This window comes from Numida meleagris, chromosome 3 (genome assembly GCF_002078875.1).
Source record: "Numida meleagris isolate 19003 breed g44 Domestic line chromosome 3, NumMel1.0, whole genome shotgun sequence".
NCBI classification, from domain to species: domain Eukaryota; kingdom Metazoa; phylum Chordata; class Aves; order Galliformes; family Numididae; genus Numida; species Numida meleagris.
Window position 1 is genome coordinate 55,823,473 of NC_034411.1, and position 22,846 is coordinate 55,846,318.

Consider the following 22,846-nt stretch of genomic DNA (forward strand, 5'->3'; position numbering starts at 1 on the left):
AAGGAAGGAAGGAAGGAAGGAAGGAAGGAAGAGAAAAGGAATGCCCATAACTGCTAGCAACATCAAAAATGACACCTAAAGGACTGTGAGTACAACTTCTGCAACATGCTCTATCTTGAAATGTTAAAGCAAAACATATCCTGAAGTCAACGGGAACTTTGTCTGGAGGAAGACCATGAAGGGAAACCAAGCAGAGTTTTCGGATGTTGACTCAGCAGGCAGTTCTGAGCAGGCAAGTCCCAGGAGCAAAACCTCCTAGTGGTGTAAGGATGTTTCTCAGCAGAGTAATGCCTGGAAGTGACAAATTAACTGCTCAGTTTGCTACCACCATTACAATAGATATTTTGTCTCCCTCAGTATTATATTAGAACAAGCATGTCCATCTTGCGGCCCGCATGCGGCCCGGCTCAGCTTGCAATGCAAAGCAGTCCCTGCCCTGCAATGTAGAGGCAGCGGCTCTTCCACAACCCATCGCTCTGCAACAAACCGTGGGTGCATTAGTAATGCTGCGTCAACTTAAACCAGGACACAAGGAGGGCGGTGCTGCACTGTTGACACAAGTGATGGCAAGTAACTGTAGCATTTTGATACACTGGCTAAACACAGGGCTCTGAACAGTATCCGTGCTTTCTGTTTAAATAAAGGAGTTTGAGAATAGGCTTCAAGATTGCAACAAAAAAAAAAAAATCGCCAATTTTTGTTTGTGACACCATTTTCAGTTGATATAAATACATGACCTGCAAATTTTCAAGTGGAATGTATGAAGCTGCAATCAGATATTCAACTCAAAAGTCTGGTTATGTCTCTTTACCAGACTTTCATAAGACCTCTCTTAGCAGTGACAAATATCTTTTGCTTCACAAAAGATACTCCACACCTTATTCATGCCATCACTTTTTGGCAGCACACACATTTGTGAACAATTGTCGAGGATGAAGTATAGGAAGAATAAAATTTCATCAAAATTCTCTGACGTGCACCCTGAGAACTCACTAAGAATTGTAACCATTGAACCAGAGTGATGCATTAGCTTCCATTAGTTCTGTGTTTTTGTTCCTCTCTTTTTTTAACATTTGAAGAAAAATATTAAAAATTAAACTGTTTTATTACTTATATATTAACAGTAATCTATATTTTACAAGAGCTGCTCTGAAAGTAATGCCTCCTATTTTATTATGTTGGCCCATGACATCAGAAGTGGATGTTGGTGGTATGGCAGTGGAAGATGAACCTTCCCACCAACATTCCATTATGTTTTGTTGCTGTGTGACAGATTGCAGCAGAGGGGCAGTCTGACAAAATGATGTCTGACATGGAAGCACGCATGAAGCGAAGGTGTGTCATTGAATTCCCCCATGCAGCAAAAATGGCATCCACTGATGTTCATCAATGCTTGCTGAACATTCATGAAGACCAAAAAGTGGATGTGAACACAGTGAGGTGGTGGGTGGTGCATTTCAGCCGTGATGACAGTGGGTCATCTCTGCTGTTGCAGATATTTATGAGTGCAGCATGCAGGCTTTTATTGACCACTGGTGAAAATGCATAGCTAATGGTGGTGACTATGTAGAAAAATAGTGTTCTGTAGCTGAGAACTTGCTCTATCAAATACTGTTACTGTGCACTTTAAATCTGTTATAGTTTCCATGGAAATATACAGGAGGCATTACTTTTGGAGCAAATTATGTACATGCTGCCCAAGACAGTTCCTCTTTACTCAGTGCTGCCCAGGCAAGCCAAAAAGTTGGACATCCATGCATTAGAACTCTCTTTTCACTCAGAGGTCTGCTTTAGCTACAGCCCATGGCTACCTCTATACTGCTGTGGGCATGTGTCACCAGCAGACCAGCAAGGATATCAGCTGACGCAGTGAAAAACAAACATGAAGACATTTACCAAGCTGCTCTAATTGGGGATGCAAAATGTATGTATGACCTTGAGTCATACTTAAATTGCTTCTCTAGCAACATCTAAGTGTCCAAGCTCCATCTCCAGCTTGTGCAGTCTCTCTGATTAAGAAAATTACTGCCTCCATTGTACTGCTCTGGGGGACCAGGGGTTGAGGAGAGGACAGCATGGGATGTAAAGAACAGTGCTGGTGGCAGACTCCTTGAAGATATTTGTCTTGGTATTGCCATTTTGAATAAGAATCTGGAACCATACCAAACAGACAGTTGCACATTTAAATAATTAAAATCTGTGCAGAACACAGAGTTCAAAGCATAAATAGGAGACACTGCCCAGGCTGCTTTGTTTCTGCTGGAGATCCTTAAACTCAGTTTCTGTTCCTGTTACTTAACAGTTTTCTCAGTTACCTGGAGAAAGGTAATAGGATTTGTGGGTGATGAAGGTGATGGGTGATTAAGAAATGGGATATATCATTGATTTAAGGAAATTTGGATGGCCTGGCCTGTTGACTGCAAGTGAATATCATGTCCAAGGCTCCTCACAGCTAACTTTAGGCATCTGCATCTGAGCAAGCAACACAGATTCCTTTTATAGTCAGTGAAGAGAAATAGGCATCTTACCTATTTCAAACATCTAGAAGTGCCTACTTTTTCACAAGCAGTAACAGAAGAAATCTATAGATGCTGTTTATTTCTCACAGTTAGGGAACTTGAATCCATCCTATGTCCTTTAACACCAAATGCAAGCAAAATGCACCCAAATGCAAAGTAATTTTCATTCCTAGTTAGGATGTAAGAGGTCAGGCCATGTATAAAGGAAAGGCACTGAGTGCCTTGGAAAGAACTCAGTCAAAAAAGAAATGGGTTGTGCTGGAGAGTAACCAGATGAAGACGAGTTCCTGTACACTGCTGTGACAATCCTTTGATGGGTACAGAGAGAAATCTGCATTGGGCAGGACAGTAATAGAAGACTCCTGTTTGGCACTGTGCAGCCACTACAGAAGCACTGGGTCCTGTTCACAGTTTATTAACGAAGCTGACAGTCTGGAGAGAGTTCAGTGAAGCAGGATTTGAATGCTTAAGGGACTGGGAAACTTTTAAAGACTCACAGGCTAAGTAGATTATCCAGGAGATATCTGTGGGATGACTTGATGACAGGCTATAATTTTGTACTTATTGAACAAAGCTAAGTGAAGGCAAATGGAGAATGAGATCTGATGGCTGTAAGCTGAAGATTTAGAAATTAGGGCTAGAAATAAATTACAGATAATTTAAAATTAAAGCAATTAACCATGGGTACAATGTATGACTTAAAGACATTGATTTTCAACCACTAGCAATTTTAAAATCAAAGCTTAATATCTCGAATGATATAATTAAAATAAGAAGTCATTTAATTGTGTCCAAAGTGTTATGTTTTGTGGTTCCTGTTAGACTAGATGATCACTTCATGGGATGATGTTGTAAAATACAGGGATATTGAAGCAAGTATAGATGTCAGCACTGAGAAATAGCCTGGGCAGAGCACTGTGAAAAAATTAACAGTCTTACTTCTGATACCCAACCTCATTCATTCAACACAACAGTGTAGTGTCATCAGCCCTGATTTTCAGTCAGTATGTATTGGAAGGGTATGTCTTCCAGAGCTAGTAATATATATAGTCAGCAAGCAAGTCAAAAACGGAAAGGAAGAGGGGAGGAATGGAGAGATTAGGTTTTGCAACAATAAAATGACTATTGCGTTCATAACTTGACATAACTCATGTACATAACCCATTGCCCAGAGAGGCTGTGGATGTCCCATCCCTGAAAGTGTTCAAGGTCAGGCTGAGATGGGGCCCTGGGCAGCCTGATCTAGTGCCTGATTTAGTGACTGGCAACCCTGCCCAATGCAGGGAGTTTGGAACTGGATGAACTTTGAGATCCTTTCCAACTCAACTCACTCTATGATTCTATGTTTCATGCTCATGAGCATGCACAACCATGCATTTTTCACCTGTCTCTTGTCTAGCTGGCTTGTATCAGAAATAGTGTTGCCAGTAGGAGAAGACAAGTGATCATCCCTCTGTATTCAGCACTGGTGAGGCCACATCTTGAGTACTCTGTTCAGTGTTGTGCCCCTCACTACAGGAAAGACATCGAGGCCCTGGAGCATGTCCAGAGAAGTGCAACAAAGCTGCTGAGGAAATACTTCTTCTCTGAAAGAGTGGTCAGGTGCTGAAACGGGCTGCCAAGGGTGGTGGTGGAGTCACCGTCCCTGGAGGTGTTCAAGAAGCATTTAGATGTTGTGCTGAGGGACACGGTTTAGTGGGAAATATTGGTGATAGGTAGATGGTTGGACTGGATGATCTTGGAGGTCTTTTCCAGCTTTGGTGATTCTATGATTCAGTGATTCTACCTGCAGCCTGCCAGCCTGCTGAGCACAGGGCACAGCAGGCTAAGGTGCACCGGGTATGCTCATTGATATGGGGCTGCTGCCTCTGAGCTTCTGCCCCAAAGGAATCAAACCAGTGGCCAGCAAGGAGAATTGATGGGCAGTACCTATTTTAACACGTTTTACTGGCTTACATATATCCCCTGGCCCAGGAGGCATGGCTTATACTCAGACACCTAAACTCTTCTATGCTCTGAAATAACTCAGACTCCTGTGGGCTGGCTGCAGGGTGTGATGGTGGCCTTGTGCCACATCCAGGAATTGTTAGCAGAGTTCAAGGTGGCATGGAGCAAAACTATGCCAGAGAATGTGCCAGCAATTTAATAGGATCCATGGCCCCCTTCCAGGGTTAGGGCCTGTGCTCTGACATTATTTGTTTTAGTAGTGCAAGCATCCTGCTGGGGCTGCTCTCCTCCTCCACTCACCTGATTTTCCTCAGAAATGTAATAACCTCTGTCAAATGGGGCTGATTCTCACCAATGTGCTCAAAATTATTGGGAAGGAACTTCAGGCAGTCAGCATGAACAGAGAACCTTAATGCCTTAGAAAAATAAGCTAAAAATAAACAGTCCATGTATAATTTTCAGTTAGACGATATAGCAGGAGAATTAACTGAAATGTGGACTCTGTTGTGCTGCAAAAGCTACCTCTTCTCAGGCACGTGTGATTTCTCCAGCTAAGCAGGAATTCAGAAGTCAGTTTACTCTTTTCCTAGTTGTGTTGCAGCCAACATCATGGTGAGGGGAAAATCATGCTGGGAGAATGAACAAGACCAACAACAACAAACTGAAATATTCCTCAAAGTCTAGGGTGCAAAAGGCTTCACAGTTAGTAGAACATGATCAGTGAAATCTATCTTGCAACAATAAACAATGAATCGTAGTTGCATAAAATGAGTTTATTTTAAAGTGGAGGTTCAAAGGCATATAATCTCCACTTGGTTTATGTTTTTGCCATCTGTTTTTTATTCCTAACATTGTGGTTGTCCTAACTATGTAAAATATCTGTTTCTGATATTCCAAAAAAAATGATGAGCAAAGCCAGTAGAGCCTGGAAATTTGTACCTCAGGGATTGGTTTCCCTCGAATATCCTGGCTGTATGCATCAACCTTCATATGGCAAAGAAAAAACACTGATACCAGCAGTTGTCATGGCATCTTCAGGTGAAACAAAGGAATTAATAAGTGGCGAGGGATTATTTTATTACTTATTCAAGTCAAGGTTGAAACAATTTGGCTGGAAGATTATTGCTTTCCGTATCTTAAGAATGTGTCAAAGCAAAAATTGTTTTCCTGTCAAAAGGTTGCATTGTCAGCATTGCCTTTTGCCAAGATACTCTGCAGAAGATTTAATTACTTAGGGCTCAACCAAAACCTTATTGACTTCAGATTTGGGATATCAAAAACCTAAAAGCATTAAAATTAAAGGGAGTATTACATGAATTAAAAATTACACACACACACACATATATAGCATTGTATACATCTACCGCTTCTGGGTTTGTTTGTACCTAATTGTTTTGCCTAAAAGTTATAAAAAATGTTTAGTACTGTTTATATCTTATGAACTTACTACTGGTTGTGAATGTTGCAGAAATCACACTTTCAATTTCTTTTTCCCTCTTATTTCAGGTTGTGGAACATTTACTTTACTATCTTCTGCCATTGCTGCTGTAAGTGGACTTCTGATGGGTTATGAGTTGGGCCTTATCTCTGGAGCTCTTCTTCAAATGAGTAGCATATTAGCGCTCTCTTGCAAAGAGCAAGAAATCATTGTGAGTTCCCTTCTTTTTGGGGCCTTATTTGCATCACTCACTGGTGGATTCCTGATAGATCGTTTTGGAAGGAGATTTGCTATTATTATTGCATCATCTCTACTTGTGTTGGGAAGTCTGATTTTACTGCCCCATGAATCATATGGAATACTTATTGTGGGACGAATTGCCATAGGTATTTCCATATCATTATCATCAATCGCAACTTGCGTGTATATTGCTGAGATCGCCCCACAGCACAGAAGAGGCCTTCTCGTTTCATTAAATGAACTCATGATTGTGATAGGCATTCTCTTTGCCTATATTTCAAATTATGCATTTGCCAGCGTATCTCATGGCTGGAAGTATATGTTTGGCCTTGTGATTCCATTAGGCGCCTTGCAGGCTATTGCCATGTATTTTCTTCCGCCAAGTCCTCGTTTTCTTGTTATGAAAAATAACGATGAAGCTGCAAGAAAAATACTGGAGAGGCTACGGGAAACTTCGGATGCTACTAAAGAACTCACTGTGATCAAGTCTTCCCTGAAAGAAGAACATCAGTATAGTCTCATGGACCTGTTTCGTTCAAAGAACAACATGAGGGCCCGAATGCTGGTAGGGCTCACGCTAGTCTTTTTTGTGCAAACAACTGGGCAACCCAACATTTTATTTTATGCATCAACTGTTTTGAAGTCGGTTGGGTTTCAGAGCAATGAAGCTGCCAGCTTGGCTTCTACTGGAGTCGGAGTGGTTAAAGTGGTCAGCACAGTTCCAGCCACAGTTTTTGTGGATAAAGTTGGAAGTAAAACTTTCCTGTGTATTGGTTCTTCTGTTATGGCAGTATCATTGGTCACTATGGGCTTAGTGAACCGTAACATACATATGAATTTCACCAATGTCTGTAGAAGCCAGTCTTCAGAGGATACCTATCAGACACCAGGAAACTTTACTGGTGTCACCAATGGGAGTCTCAAGGACCTCTTTTCTAGTATGGCTTTACCAGAAAGACTCTTATTCGACATGCAGAGAAACCTTGATGTCACCAGGACAGAAGAACTGAACAGGACTACCCCAACAGGAGGCAAAAGCATGGTGGGGTCTCACACAGAGAGTGGGGAGGTTCCTGTTGTCCTAAAATGGGTCTCGCTGGCCAGCCTGCTTGTTTATGTTGCTGCATTTTCCATAGGTCTTGGACCAAGTAAGTGTTTCTTTTCTCTGATTCTTTGTAATCATTTATTTCAAAGTAAATTAAGTTCTCCAATGACATGCCCATCAGCCAGTTTCCCATGTGGGCAAAGCAGTGTTTTCTGCTAATATGCACTGGCATTATTTCAGACTGTCCTTATGGGCAGTCCTGAGTGTACCTTTTACAAAGAGTTCCCACCCACTGAAATTATTGGATTTATCTCCCTTCAATTCAGTGGAATTAACTGTTCACCTTCAGTGAAGCTAAGAACTGGTGTAAGCCTTATGCAGAAAAGTTGCAGGGCTCCTTTCTGTCTTTCCTCCTCACGTTCTGATGCTTCTTTATGCTGAGAAGGTTGAGATGTAGACATTTGTTGTTGCTAATGCAAAAATCCAAGACAATGAAGAGCTCTTGGCCTCTGCATGGTAAGGCGCCATCAAATCAATGAAAAGGCGACGTGCCTGAGTTCAGCTGAGGATCCAGCCTCCTGACTGTGTATCAGTCTTCAGGTATAGTGAAGAAATTCAAAGTATCGTAGTTAGTGAGCAAACTTTAGCAGCAGCATCATTACTACCCATGCTGAAACAGCACAAATGGAATAACATGAAAGAGGGTTGCTATGCACTTGAGCCTTCTCCTGAGGAGAACATTTCTGACATTCCCAGGTACCAGGAACTAAATCTCTTCATTCTGTTTTGTTTCAATTTTTTTCCAAAGCACTTGCATATTATGGTATTTGAAGAGGTTGATTTTTTTAAGCCATATTGCAAAAAACACATGCACAGAGTTCATTGTTTATTAACTGACTTCATGTGCTCCTGTGCTCTGGCTCAAACCTGACTTGCAAACACACTGTACTCTTGCTGCACTATTATGATAGAACGCTTTCACAAGAATAAAGCCCAACAATTACAGTAACAGCAACTCCCCTGCAGTATTTATTTACTTTAAACATTGCTCACTGGGAGAGCCCAGTGAGATAAACATTCATTGCCAGGGCAGCCAGCTTGGCCTTGTTATTGTAGCATCGTTCCCCCTCTTGCAGACCCTGTGGGGGCTAGATTCTGTGTTCAGTGACACAAGTTCAAAACCAGGGCTGCAGCCCTGAGAAGAAATGTTACTCAAGCTTTTTCTTGGGTGTTTCAAACACAGAGTTATTGACCAACAGGTCAGGGATACAGGTTCAGGCTTGGACTGTTGCTGTAAGCTACTTTCCTGTTGAACTGGCTGTAACTGGGCTCCTGGTCATTTGGGCTGGTCTGGTGTGACGCTTTTGATAACAATGCCCACTTCCCTGATGGCTATGGAAACCGAGGTGTGTTGCCAGCCTAATCTGAGAAGCCTTTGAGGCTGTTGTTTGTTCCCTGACCTTCTCTTTACTGAGAAAGTGCTCTCAAGCAGCAAATGGGGAAGAACAGGCACTATCTCAGCTCCAGCTTGATAAAATCATGTATGATAAAGCCATGGTGTTTTTGTGTGAAGTGAAGCAAAGCAAAGTGAAGTGAAATGAAGTGAAGTGAAGGTAAGGTCCAGGAGAGGTACGGGCATTTCCAAATGCAGGCACACAAAAGTACAGTGTTTATTCTAAACTAGCTATGTATAGAAAATGCAATGGTAAGACAATCAAGAAGTTGCTGGAATCTGCAAAGATTCTCTTGTGGTTGCATAGGCTGAGTTGGGGAGGAGGCTATGGTTTCTATCTCATATGCAGCCTTCAACATCTGCTGCTTAGAGTCCAAACTCCTGAATGTATTTTAAAAGCCTAGATTTCCTATCCTTTGTGTGCCTTTCTTAGTGTAAAGAATAAGTGGGCCTCTTAGCCTCTATAAAGTAGACAGTTTTATCATGTTCATGTTATTCATCTCAGTCTGATTTGTGGCCTAGACCAGACTGTTTGCCATCACCTGTTCTGCAGAGGAAGGAGGCATCAAGGCTGTAGCACTGCTTCCAGTGCTCACTGAGCCACAGCTGGGTGATGCTTTGTAGGCAGAAGTACTGCCAACCCACACCTCTGGATTTTCTGTGTTAACATCTCCTATACATGCTGGCTAGAGTTGTGGCAGTACTGGGGATGTGTGATCAACAGATCCCATCAGGCTCTTTTGGACAAATCACAGGGAGGTCTTTGTGCGTTCTTTCCACCCTACTGGGCCATTTCTGGAACAAATTCAGCCACTTTTTACTTTTTGTCCTTGCTGCACTACATTCTGCAGGAATAAAGGAGAATCTGGGTAGCACTGTTAGGAAAACGGTACTCTTAGGGCAGATCATCTGTCATGGTTTTGTGATTTTCGGTTATTGGTATTCCACATCATAACATCATGTAGTGGATATACCTGGTTCTCAGAAGAGAAGGACTACTACAGTCCTCACGGTACTTTGCTCCTCTGTTACCATTTTCCAGCTGGAGGGAAAAGATAAAAGCTCGCAGTATAAAAACTTGCAGATCACGAGACCTCGTCCCTTTTTTCCGCCATCTCTCGTCTTGGCAGCACCTAGCTCTCCAGCCGTCTTATCGTCGGTAGTAGAGTAAGGCCTACCTTGATTTTTGGGACATTCTCTCTCTCTGTGTTGGATTTATCAGCTTAAATTGTAATTATATTGTATTATAGTGTGTTGTTTTGCATTCCGATATTTTATTTAGTAAATTAGTTTGTTTCTCCTCAGATTGTTGCCGCTGTTCTTTGCTCTCAGGACCATCTCCTTACCCTTTTCCCCCTTTCTCCTTTTCCCGGGACGTGGGCCCTTGGGTCCCCCGTCCCCTTCATCACGGAATCGGGCCTAACGTCCGTAAACCGTTGACATCATCTAACCTGAACTCTATCATATTCTTATAAATTACTTTTTCCTTTTTTTTCCTTCCTTTTCTGGGATTCTAGTCAAAGAGCTAGTTACTGTCCATATATGCGCAGCAAACATTTGTAAATGCTGTATTTTTCCATTATTTCTCATTTATCTCCAAATTACATGAAGTAGATGGATTTTTAATGAATGAAACATACACTAAATGTATTTATTGCCATTTATCAAAGCACTCAGGCAGCACACTGATGAGTGCTCATAAATAGACAGTGAGAGATAAAAGCCATTTTTGCATTATAAAAGAATTCACAGATTAGTGAGCATCTGCGTAATCACTTTTTTGTTTCTGCGGTGTTCTGTGTTTGTATTGCTAACTGTTAGGCAAGATGAAAGGAGAATTTCTGCTGCTCTGTTTTGGATTCATTATGCTTGATGAAATGGGATCTACTGTTTGTTCACACTCAATTTCACACCATCATAAGGATGTTTTGTAGGTGCAACAAATCAGTGTTGCATCATGTTGCAGAGCAGCACATGCCATCTCTCCAGGGATGTTTGCAGAGGCATTTCCAGGCAGTTACTAGCAAAGGGATCTTATTTGCCATCTAGCCTTGTCCTTAGCTGCCTTTTTCTGTACATCAGAAAGGTCATATGAAGATGGAAGATACTTACAGAGACTACAGAGTCTTACAGAGACTTACAGAGAAATCTCAGTCTACATGAAAAGTTAGGAACATGAAGGTCTGTCTCTGCATTGCATTCCATGGCTGTCTGCAGAGAGGCAGGCTGTTGGCACCACTGGAAGTCTGAGCCTCAAAGAAGTACCCTTGCCATGCCTTGCACAGGAAGCTGTTGGTGCTGGCAAATGAGATGAGTGCAGTGCAGAGGTAGATCACCCATTTGTCACTGAAGCTAAAAGCTAGGTCTGACCCTGGAAATGATTTTAACACAAAGGAAATATAAAGAACTTCTAGTCAGGGCCAGGCCCACAAATAGCACAGATTAAACTGGAATAATTGCAGGAATAAGGAAAGTCAAACTCCTGGAGTAGCAAACTTAGTTTCCAAAAAAGCCATAAATGTGGGACTCTTGGCGTTGGATGGAGCATATGCAAGAGAATTTTCATTCTTAACAACTGTAGAGCACCTTTACCCTTTCTGAAACAGAATGAGTGGCCAGAACCCTGCTGCTTCCCTCACTGACCCAACAAACATTATACAGGTTTGTGTGCTGGATGACACTCCTTTACCAAAGATATAATCCTCTGCTCTCATCTACTCCTTTTGCAACATTTAGGATCAAAAGCTAAATATCATGTGTGAGTGGACAACTTGCCTCCACATTTTCTCATATATCCACAGAGATCTTTGACAGCATAAGCCCATGTCTCTGCACTGGGTGATCTCACCTATAAGTAGGTGAAAGAGAGATTGTAGCACCATGCACATTAATACAGAAATGCAGTGTGCCCTGGAGCTAATCCTCTTCATCCTGCAAAAACCAGAAGGGATTCAGCAAGTCCTGGGCTGAGGAGCATGTAACGTTAACTGAGTCTGCACCAAAATGGTACCTGTTTCCAAGGCCAGAATTTGTTCTAGCACATAAAAAGTAAGAGTAAAACAGCACTTGGAAAGTATCTCTTACACATAACACAGGAGCCTTGCATGCAGTTCAAAGGGGGAGACCCAATGCTGTTCACAGGTTTTTTTTTGCTGTGGAGTGGGGAATGCTTCAACTGAGAGACAGATGTTGAATGCATATATTTGGATTGGGTGTACAGCACTGGTGTCTTGCTCACAAGAGCTCTTTTCTCCTCCTCTGCTAGTCCTTGGAACAGGACCCTGCATAACTGTTTAGTTATTTAGGCGGTTGGACAATGAACTTCAGGACAATTAGTTTGTGCAAATTGCATCAGCTCTGCAGAGGATGTGAATGCAAATCAGTGGAAGTACCTATGAGTGGGACTGAGAGGCATTTTCTCGAGAAGATCCATCCTCAAAACCATTTAGATGTATAAAGTCCATAGGTATCTATCTCTTTGTGCAACCAGGACATAAAATGTTCTATTACTACATATCCCTGAGCAGTGGTAAGCCTTGCGCAGCTCTCCAGCACCCAGGGCTGAACTCCCAGAGCTCTGATCCTGAAGGCCACCACAGGATCCTCTTCTGGAAGACTTCTCAGAGCTGTTGGGATGCCCTGACCAAAGACCAAATAGCACACATGTAATGCTCCCAGAGCAGACCAGTGCCTACATCTGAAAGAATGTCTTCTGGGTCTCAGGGCTTGGCACAAAGGAAAACCCCACATATATATAGATATAAAATATAAAAGAAGTGTTTTTTACATTTTTGTAGAGGACAAATAAATGCATAATGAGGCCAAAGGGAATATTTAGAACTTACAACAAACCTTGCTTTTCCACATAGCTTTTATAGCCCCATCAAAGCTCCTGTAAGTAGGCGTTTGTAGAACTAGCAGTACTTTGGTATTAAGATCTGTTAAAGAGTGAAATAAGTTAAATATGAGATGTACAGGACCAATATTTGAGCACCCATTTGATCCTAGAGCAGGGAAAGATGGCAGGCTACCAAGATACCCTTTGGTTTCTAGTTTTACACTGTTATAGTTCCTCCCAGATGGGAGACTGCAGTTTCATGTCCCCTGGCACATGTCCCTCCAAGAGTGAGCAGTGACCCCACTTTTCAGCAAGCCCTGCTGAGATGCACCATCTCAGCACAGCTTTCTGTGTGGGGCTGTCAGCCCCGTGAAGAACAAACCCCACATGGGGACATCAGTGAAGACAAACTCCTGTTGAGGACAAATCTTAAGAACGAATTTTTACAGATGAAACCCTAACTTGAGTTGACAGATGCCTGTTCCTAGTTTAAAACTGGAAAGAGTTGCCATGTTGAGTGTATCAGAGTTTAATTTATATCAGCTTGAATCAATGCTCTAAAACTGAGCTAATTTTTTCCTAAAAGGGAATGTCCAACGTTCTTGGACATCTAACTGATATGTGAGCCAGATTCCTCAGATAATCAGCAGAGGAAAAAATTATCTCCATCTGTGGGGAGAGCTTTCAGATCTCTGCTCCCTGACTTCTTTGGAGCAGCCCTCCTTTCCTCAAGTGGCTATTGAGGGATTTTAGGTTGGTCAGGAAGCTATATTAGACTGTGAGATTACATTCCCACGTGAAACCCACCTGTTTTGTCTACATTTTGTTGTGAGTTGTTGACATCATGCAATTGTAAAGTTTTATACCCATGCCGGGGACAACGGGGAAGATGGAAGAATGATGGAAGTTCAAGGATTCTCAAGAAAAGTGAAATCTATGGAGGTAATGAAGGAAATAAGTCCCTTTTTCAATCTATCACTATCCTTATTCAATTGTATGTGTTTGTCTTTCTTTATATATTTTACTGGATTAGACAAGCCAAAACCCAGACCTGAAACATTTCTCTGGAAGTCCTGAGAATCATGCTGGAAACAAATTTAGTCTACTGGACTTTGCTTCTGTGATTTTTAGATGAATTGGCTACCTAAGTGAAGACATGATTCATTAGCGTGGTTAAATGCAAAACCTTTTCGGTCTTTCTCCTCAGTCACTAAATGTATTTCTAAGAAAACCCAGAACAGCTGGTTTCACACATGATACTGAACAGCCCGGGGACCTGACCACAGAGGTCATGTCTCCTGTCACGTTTATGATCTAGACTGCATAGGGCTGTTTTTTCCTCTGTAACAAAATGCTCCTGGACTAAATGCCCTACCAGAAACTAAAAAACCTTGTGGGAATGAGAGTTATCACAATGAAAATGTTAACTCTCAGTGGATTTAGTCAGTTGTCCCTATGTTTTGGAAGCCATATGGCCTTGCACTAATTTGGAAAACTAACTGATGAAAGATAGGGCCGTCTAGAATTCACATCAGTATCTTTGGTGTTAGAGCAGTATTTCAGGCTTCTACAAAACACGTGGATGTTGTATTAATTTATAGTGCACATAAATTTGACATTAACAGGCATTCGTGCTCAGCATTGCCTTGCATGACATTTGTTTGCAATGCTTTATTTTTGAGCTTCTACATTTTGCAGAGCATCTGTGGCTCAGCCTTACATTTCACAGAAATGAACAGCATTGGTTTCACATTGTTTTGTCGTTTCCTCTGGAAAAGCAGATAGCAGTGGGGATTAAATCAAGTGCTCAAAAATAAGCAAATGCTTAAATGCTTTCCTGGATTTGAACCAGAATAATAAACCTGGGAAATGGCAATGCTTCACTGTGAATCAGTATAGAAAGCCTTATTTTACTTAATTAAAAAATAGTTTTGGATTCTTTATTTTAAGACCAGATTCCCAGCACTCTGCATTTGTACTGAATCGTAGTTTAATGCATGCATATATGTGGTTTGAATATGACACCTCAAGAATTTATCTGGTTCATTATTCTTGTGTTATTCAAATGCTGCTTTGTGTGGCATTTATTTCACACTGTCTGCACCAAGCTGCAGCAGAAAGACAAGCATGCCAAAATAAAGGAAGGATTGTGAATTGCCCACTCATCCTATTGCCTTGCCCTGGACAAGCTTTATCTGCATCCTCTTGTTAACATGTCACTTCACTGAAAAATCAGTTTGTGTCTTCATGGTTTGATTAATAGAAGCGAAGCACATGCCAGCTTAAGATAGTTTTGCATAGCTGGACGTTGAATTATCGAATTTCAAATGACACTGAACTTTGGCTGTACACTGAGGTGCACAATTGAAACCTGGGAAGTCATTTTCACTGGTTTTGGTGTTCTGTTTCACTGACTTTGTTCTGTTCGTTATTGTAGTTTCAAGAACATGAATGAGGGAATGTCTTTTAGAAGATCAAACCAAGGGTTATGCATTCTGAAAGACAGAATTTTCAGAATGAGTGACAACACCATGCTCCAGCACGGCATATTCTTATGCCTCTTCAGTGGCGGTGCTTCTATTTGCACTTGCTGAGCACAAAATCTGGCCTTAAGAGAACTGTCTAGAAAAGATAGATGGCTACATACCTTTGGACATACTATGCTGGATTTAAACAGTGATCAGAGTCAATATTCTGATCTCGGTGCACTGAATTACATAGATATGTCTCTGCTAATGGTTTTATGTTAATAAACCTGTCAGCACCAAGGAGGTGTTGGCTTAAGAGGAATGGCTGTTGTGCTTAAAATTATCCATGCCAAAGAAGTACCTGTTCAATTCAGGTTAGTCATTAGCTGCTGACCAAAATAAGTGCTTTATCTCTAGAAGACCCACTTTAAAAAATCTGCATAGTGAATATGGCTGGGATGCTAAGAAGTAACTGAACCTAACAATTCCTGTTTGTTCCACTGGGATGTTATCTTCAGCTAAGTGGTGCACTGTTAAGTGAAGCTAGCATACTGTCATGTAGGAGTTTTCCTATGCTCATCAAGGCTGCCTATTATCAGCCATATTTGCCATTCTTACGTTGAAGGCCGAGTATTACATCTAAGCATTCAGTAAATAATAGTGGCCTTTGATAATCATATAAATGATAATGAAAGGTTTTACATTAGTTTTCCTTGAGCATGTTCTTGCAGGGAAGATCACTGTGACAATGAGATCTGTGAATATGTTCATAGGGCATATGTCAAGCTTCATAATATCCAGTTTCAATGGGGAGAGGGGGATGGGAGGAATTTTTTAGAGGCAACTTGATCCTGGGCCAGCTTTGTGAAAAAACTAGAACTGTAAGAAGGATTTTGAGTGTGAATACAATATTTTATTTCACTTGTAGAGACCATCAAACTAAAGCATGCGTATGAAAAAATATATACCAGAAAAGTAAGAAAGGGCAACCACATAACTTACAGGCAGGGCTGAGGAAGGTGTAGACTAGCAGACAAAGTGCCGAGGATGGCCTGGTGGGTAAGGCATTGCGTGGAGTTAGGGGATAGTTTTTCACTTAGGCATCTGAGTTCCTGGATCTCACTGAGTTCTGGGAGGAAAACAGGGAAGATTTCCTCAAAAGGAAGGGGAGCAAAAGAAGGCATCCAGTTTCTGTTTCCTTTGAAAATCTGCTCTTACGAGTGAAGGAGCACTGAAAGGTGTCTTGTGATGGGTGAACCCAGAGTCCTGAAAATTCCTCCTTGCTGCCTCCCTCTGGCACAAACCAAAGCAAAGCATGAGCAGCAGTGAACAGTGAGGGACTGAAAAAATAGACCAGCGTGGTTCTCTCAGTAAATAAGTGTCTGTTTTAGAAGGCTTCTTACCACTTCCATTGGGAGCTTTCTGAAGTGTGGACACAAATCTCTGTTTTGCTACAACAAAAGCTTAAATTTCCCCAGTTGTTATGTCCTATCGGCACTTTTCTGTTGTGCACTTCCCAAGGCCCAACACAGGTCCTCAGATACTAGAAAAACAGGTTCATTTACCCCACCCATCTGGGTAATTTCTCCCCTCCATACTTTTCAGAAGTTAAATATGTGAAAATATGAACTAATTCATGCACAATTTCCTTGTGGATTAGGGCCTCTGGCTTCTACAGTCATTCCTCTGCAAATGCCTTAGAGGATTATCCTGGATTCAATATTCTGAACAAATAAACACCTACAAACAGGAATACACATTTCAGTTTTTAATTAAAAGGCCATTTTGAATGACTGTATGTGATTTATTATTGTCAAGCATGTTATCTCTTGCAAGATTGTTTTCATGTTTTTCTCTCACTTTTTTCCTTTCTGCTTGCTCTTCAAGCTATTCTGTCTTGATGGGTAAGTACAAGTGTCTACACAACAAAGGATGAGAGAAAGAGACACTGGCTGTGAAATCTATTTGCAAACAGAATTGTCATCTTGTATGCCATCTTAAATCTGCTTCTATTAGGGGACCTGAAAAGAGGTGTAGATAATAATATACCTGTCTACACTGAAGCTATGATGCATTCTTCTGATACACTGTTATTGGGCAAGATGGGCCCCAAATCACATTAACTGAGACAATTCTATCACTCTTAAATCCTTATACACCTCTCAGTTCTTGATTAGAAATCATTTGGGTAGGAATCACTGATACAAGAAAACTCTTCTTGTTTTTGGCACCTTTGAAACTGCAAGCAGATGGACAGTAATTGAGTATCGCTGAAAACAGACCTAAGAAAATATTGAACTGCTAGCATGAAACAGGAAAACTCATGCCAGGCAATATGTATTTTTTCAAGTTCGCAGAGATTAAAATTGCAATAGTAAATAAAAATATGTGTTGAAATGCAAGCTTAAATGCAGGGTCACAATGGTGATAAACAGTTTATTGGAGAAAGATGCTAGGAGAAAATCAGAGGTGATGCACATCTTGCTGCCCTCCTCCTCCAATGGCCCAGGCTGTAGGAGAAGGAGCCAGTGCATTGGTCTCACAGTCCCTTCCCCAAAACCTTCCTGCAGTTTGAACATGAACTGGATGAGGCAAGAGTGAAGGGTGACATCCCTCTAACACTGTGACGCCTGTTCTGTTGTCTATTAGTGATGCAAATAGTTTGAACTGTGCTTATTTTTATGTACTCTACTACATCCTCACAGACAAAGTCCCACTTGTATTAATGTATGATACTTGAGTGAACCTAAAGGGTTAACCATTAGAAATAGAACTGTGCTATACCAGAAGAAACGATAAAGAATCTAAGCTCTGACACACCACACTGGTTCCTTTTGTATCATCAGATGTGTTAGGCCTCTTGCAACCAGCAGTTGTAAAGTTGCTTGGAGAGAAGCAATAGTTCAACTTTCCAGCACCTCAAAAGCCATAGAAGGAGGTACATGTCATCTTCAGCAGAGGAGACGGGGTCCAGCCAGAGCCATGATATCAGCTGAAGCTTCTCCTGGCTCCCCTGTCTCTCAGTAATAGAACCATTCAGCTCCTTTCCATGTGCACACAGAGGTGGAAGGCACTCTCCTGGCTGCTCACCCTCTCTCTGAGGAATACAGCCTTGCATTTACTCTGTATTTGCCATCTATTAATTTTGAGCAGCCCCTTCAGTCTCATGTTATGGGGCAGTGCCACAGAGACAAATAGCTTTCATTAAATGTGTCTGTCTGCATTGGTCTTTGGGAAAAAAAACACGGGCAGAGTTTCAGTCCAGAAACCAGGTACATGAAAATCTCAGGGAGGGTTGTGAGCCTGGAAAAAGGTGGAGTCTTAGAGAAGCCGTGTCATTTGAATTCCTTCTTCTCATGGCAGCTCCACAGTTGTTTGCTTGCATTCTTGCTTAATTTTGTTAATTTGTTACATGTTCTTAGAGGGTCTGCCTGCCTTGCTGGTGGGATAATCCCATCCTCCTCTTCCCTTGGACCTCTGGTTGCTACACTCCTCTCCTTCCAGAGCCTTATGTACTTCTGCCTACTTCCCTCCTAAGCTGTAAACCCACTTAATCTCTTTCCAGAGTTTGTACCTCAGCAACTTGAATTCTTTCAGCAATTCCAACAGCTGCTCCTCAATTTCACCGCACAGAACTCGATCTCACACAATACAGGTACAGGAAAGGAAAAAATGCTAAGCAGAAAATGAATAGCAATTGATCTAATATTCAATTAATGAGAGCTGCTGAGCAGTTTCCAATTTGCTTCTGCCTCCTGGCAGGAATGAGGTCAAAACAAGGACATTTTTCATTCATGTACCTTGAACGTTGAGTACACTCAACCTCACAGCATTGCTTAGATGTTCTCAGATCTTTCTGCTTCTCTGAGATTTTTTAAATTATTTTTTACTTACTGCATAGACAGAATAAGGAAGAAATTACACAAGGATTCTGAGGCACCTCTTTACTTATGGCTCTATTGTAAAGCTCATTATATTGTCCACACTGGGTCAGACTAAAGGGCCTCTCAAACTGTTACCCATCTCCAACTACAGCCAGTAGCAGGTGCTGAGGGAACATACATAAAGGGAAGGCATATGCAACATGCACAACTTGTTCTTCTGGCTAGTTCTGGGGCTTCAAGAACAATGCTGGAGATTTATTTCTACTGTTGTTAGATAGTCCTGATGGGTCCTTTTCCACATGTATAGAGAAATATTGTTTTAATATCCAGCATTTCATCATTTTAACTCAATAATATTTTTCACATACGAAGCATCCTGTGCAAGTCAGCTCGGCAGTTAAAATAAGCATCGCCTGGAGAAACACATCCTCCTGTCTCCCCTAATAGCTGTCCCTACTGACTTTACTCCACTTTTCCTGGTTTGTGTCTTCTAAAAAGCAGTGTAAACCTCTCTCCTGTTCACATTCACAATGTTATAAGCTTCAGGTCCATTTCCCTCCGCTGTACCTTTTCTAAGCTGGAGTCCTCATCTGCCTAATTGCCCTGTTCAGGGCCAATTCCACAACTTTCTAGGTGGCACATATATCTCTGGGCTGACCAAATCTGCGTACAGCACGTCTGAATTAGGGGCACGACATTTATGGGAGGTGCTACTGTATTTCTGACAGCTTTCTTCACTCAGTTGTTTTACTTTGCCGAGCTATTTCTTTTAATTTTATTTTGTTGTATCCATATATTAAGCCTCTAATCAGTTAACGAACATTCTCCATACCACCACTAAAGCACTCACCGCTTCCTTACAGAAATCACGCTTATTCTAATATTATTCTCCTTTCGAAACAAAATATTTTAATAGGCTCTTTTCATTTCTACAGTAATTTTGATTTTGAAATGTTACAGCCAATAAAACAGAGCACCTTTGTGACAGTTACACCTTGAACAACTGCTCAGCTTTGAAGCATGACACATTTTTATTCTCTCATTAATTATCAGGCAAATTGCTGAAAGGAACCATAATCTATACCATATAAAACGTAGGCCCAGCAATGTAACTCATCTTGCAGTTTATACAGACTGAATGGGAGTAGCTGAAATCTTCCATCACCATCACTATTATTATTATTATTCCTTTACAGTCTCTTGGACTTTGTATAGAAATGAATGTCCCAGTCCTAGTCAAGTGGTAGTTGTTGTACCTGCATCCTCTGCTCTTCCCATCTGGGGAAGCAACTTCAGCGTGTGGAATTTCTGTGATAATGGAACAGTTAAAAGCCTTCTAATGCAGACCAATGTTTTCTTTGAATTAACCACATCCACATATGCAGCGGGTGGTTTTTCTTATCCAGATTTTGTCAGAAGAGATCACTTGATTGTACAATCTCCCCACAGGTCAGTGAGGTGACTGCTAACTGCAGCCTTTGCATGAACAAATCCTCTTGCATAGAGACTCCTGCTGGGCTCTGAGCCTCATTTCTTACCCCACCTGAACTGGAAAGCACCAGCTCTTTCCCCATCTATTCCACCAACAGCAGCTGTGGCTGCCAAAGCAGTCACTGAAAACTGTTGTGCCTGTGCAGTGTGGTTCCTACTGCAGTGTCTTTCTGCAGTAATGTTGGATTCCCTAGCAAACATAGAGGTGGTGGTGACGGTGGTGGGAGGGGACATTATTTGGGCCCTGGTTTCAAGCAAGGGCTGTTTTCCCCTGTGCAATGCAGCTGCTTGGGTTGGTGGAGGCACAGCAGCCAGTTCTCTCTGCAGAGATTTGGGAGCATGCAGGTTAAATTTCTGAGGGCTGTGTGCACAAGGCAGCAGCAGCCATTGTGAATGGGAGCAGAGCCTAGTTCCTGGCTCCTCAGGAGAAAGACACATCCCTCTGTACCTACAGCAGCTGCTGCTTTTTGGCAGCAATACAAATAGTAAAAACAATCCCAGAGAAGTGCTAAAAGGAAAGAATCGATTGTTATCATGGTCTCAGCTTGGGGAAGGGGATAAACAGAATGTAATAAGTGTCAGATTTCTACAAATGCTATTTCTCCTGGGGAAATAAACCTCTCCACTCCTAGCCAGTGAAGCGGAGGTCAGAGGCATGCCAGAGGAAGCAGCTACCATTAGCAGACATGAAGAACAGGTCTGGTATGCCTGCCTGAACTATATAGGTGTTTGAAATAATAACTGCTAAACACTACTCTAGCTGATGAAAATGCTAAAGAATTTTGGTTTCTTAACAGGAAAACACCCTGGAGATGATCAGCCCCATAGGTGAATCACATTAAGACAGAAAGGGCCAGCCTGTCTTTGCAAAAATGCATGGCATTGGAGCTGCTGTAGCCTCACAGGATTTGGCTGTGGTACATGCAGCCCCTCATGCTCACCCAGCTCAGGGCTTGCCCCGTTATCAGAAATGGAACTTGGTCCATCTTCTTCAGGGCCTCTGCAGGCAGGCACTGCCAAGGGCTTGAATGCAAGAAAGCCCATGAATGAGGAAAAATAGAGCAAAATACCCAGGGAAAAAGTTTATTCCTAACCCTATCATATGGAGATTGGTTTGTCCCATGCAGAAAACAAATTTGAATTCTTTCGGAGTCTATTTTAACCCTGCACTATGAATATTCATTTTGCCAGTCTTGGTATATAATAATTTCTCCAGTGTTAATCAGCTTCTGGCTGTAATTATATCCTATGGTGATGAAGCCCACAGGATGGTTACCTACTGCTAGAAACAGTGTATTTGTATCCTGCTTGCTCTCTGTGTTGCTTTGTGGCTGGCCCTTCCTGCAGTGATGTGCTATATCACTGTGGCTAACGATCTGTGCTTCAGCAGCCCTGAAGCTGAAGGGGGGCAAAACACAGCAACAAGGTTCTCATGTACTGCTAAGGCTTGACTTTGCTCAGGAGCCAGACTAGCTGGCCTGACAATGAAGAATACCTGCTTCAGACGCCAGGTTTCTTTTCACTCGCCGCCATTATTGGTAGACACTACACAGAACTTGACTAAACCATTTATCTAGATGAAAGTTTGCTTTCTCAGCAGAGTGTATTGAATTTGCTGTAAATTAAGTAAGCAAGATAGAAGTCTCTCTACAGCTTTCACTGTATGATGCCCATGTGCCTCTGTAACAGCAGCAGGCTCTTACGCATTGTGGTCTTGATTCCTGCTCCTGCTCCTGGGCTAACATCACCACTGTGCCAGGTGTATCCCAGAGTGGGAGGGAAGATCTCTGTAATTCTCCATAAAACTAACTAACTAAATAAATCTTGCTTGGCTCCAAAAATTATTACTGAATTTGAATCTGTGGTACAAAGAGATCTAAATCTGAGATTGCTGGAATCTGCTCTGTTGAGTCAAGGCTCAGGTTTCTTTCCCTTTCAGTTGGTCCTTTACGGTCCCTTCCACAAGCATTTTTCCTTTCATACCCTCACTACCTCAGTCACACAGGAACCCTGGAAGCATCCAAAGGGACAACGCAGCGTGATACATGCTTGGCCACTGAGGGTCAGGTTTCATAATATAACATAAAGACTGCCCAATGTGTGTGTCCATCTGTTATCTTGCAGAAACCATGTAATAAAGGACCAACCTGAGACATCCAAGGGCCTGAAGACACAGTTTGTCTACATGTACCTCTCTGCTGTTGTGCTGGTTGCTAGCCTATGACTTCTCCACAGAGCAACTTTGAGCCAATGCATTTTGTTTATGAGCTAGAGAAGCTGAGCTGGTTGTTTTAACCTTCATTTTAGTAACCAGGAATGGTGCAGAAATGTGGTGTCTTTTTTTTTTTTCTTGCCATCGAGGTAGTGTCACGGTATTGTCTAAGGGTCTGCGTCCGTGACAAGGGGGGGGACAGGCCCAAAAGAAAAAAAAAACGAGAAGAGAGGAAGGAAAGAAAAAAAAATCGCCGGCGACAAGAGCCAGCCCCCGGGCGGTCCGGCGGCTAAAGCGGCAGAGAAGCCGCG

The 22,846-nt window shown here is 41.9% G+C and overlaps 1 protein-coding gene across 6 annotated transcripts in view; it reads left to right on the top strand.

Annotated features, from left to right (window-relative positions):
* SLC2A12 (solute carrier family 2 member 12) overlaps window positions 1-22,846 on the top strand; it is a 42,357-nt gene that overhangs the window by 3,601 nt on the left and 15,910 nt on the right. For all 6 annotated transcript variants that reach the window (XR_002436426.1, XM_021390003.1, XM_021390004.1 and 3 more), the window contains exon 2: window positions 5,973-7,292. Coding sequence is in view for 5 of the 6 variants with exons in the window: in XM_021390003.1 (XP_021245678.1) it covers window positions 5,973-7,292 (1,320 nt within the window). In the remaining variant the exon portion in view is untranslated. The remainder of the gene's footprint in view (window positions 1-5,972; window positions 7,293-22,846) is intronic.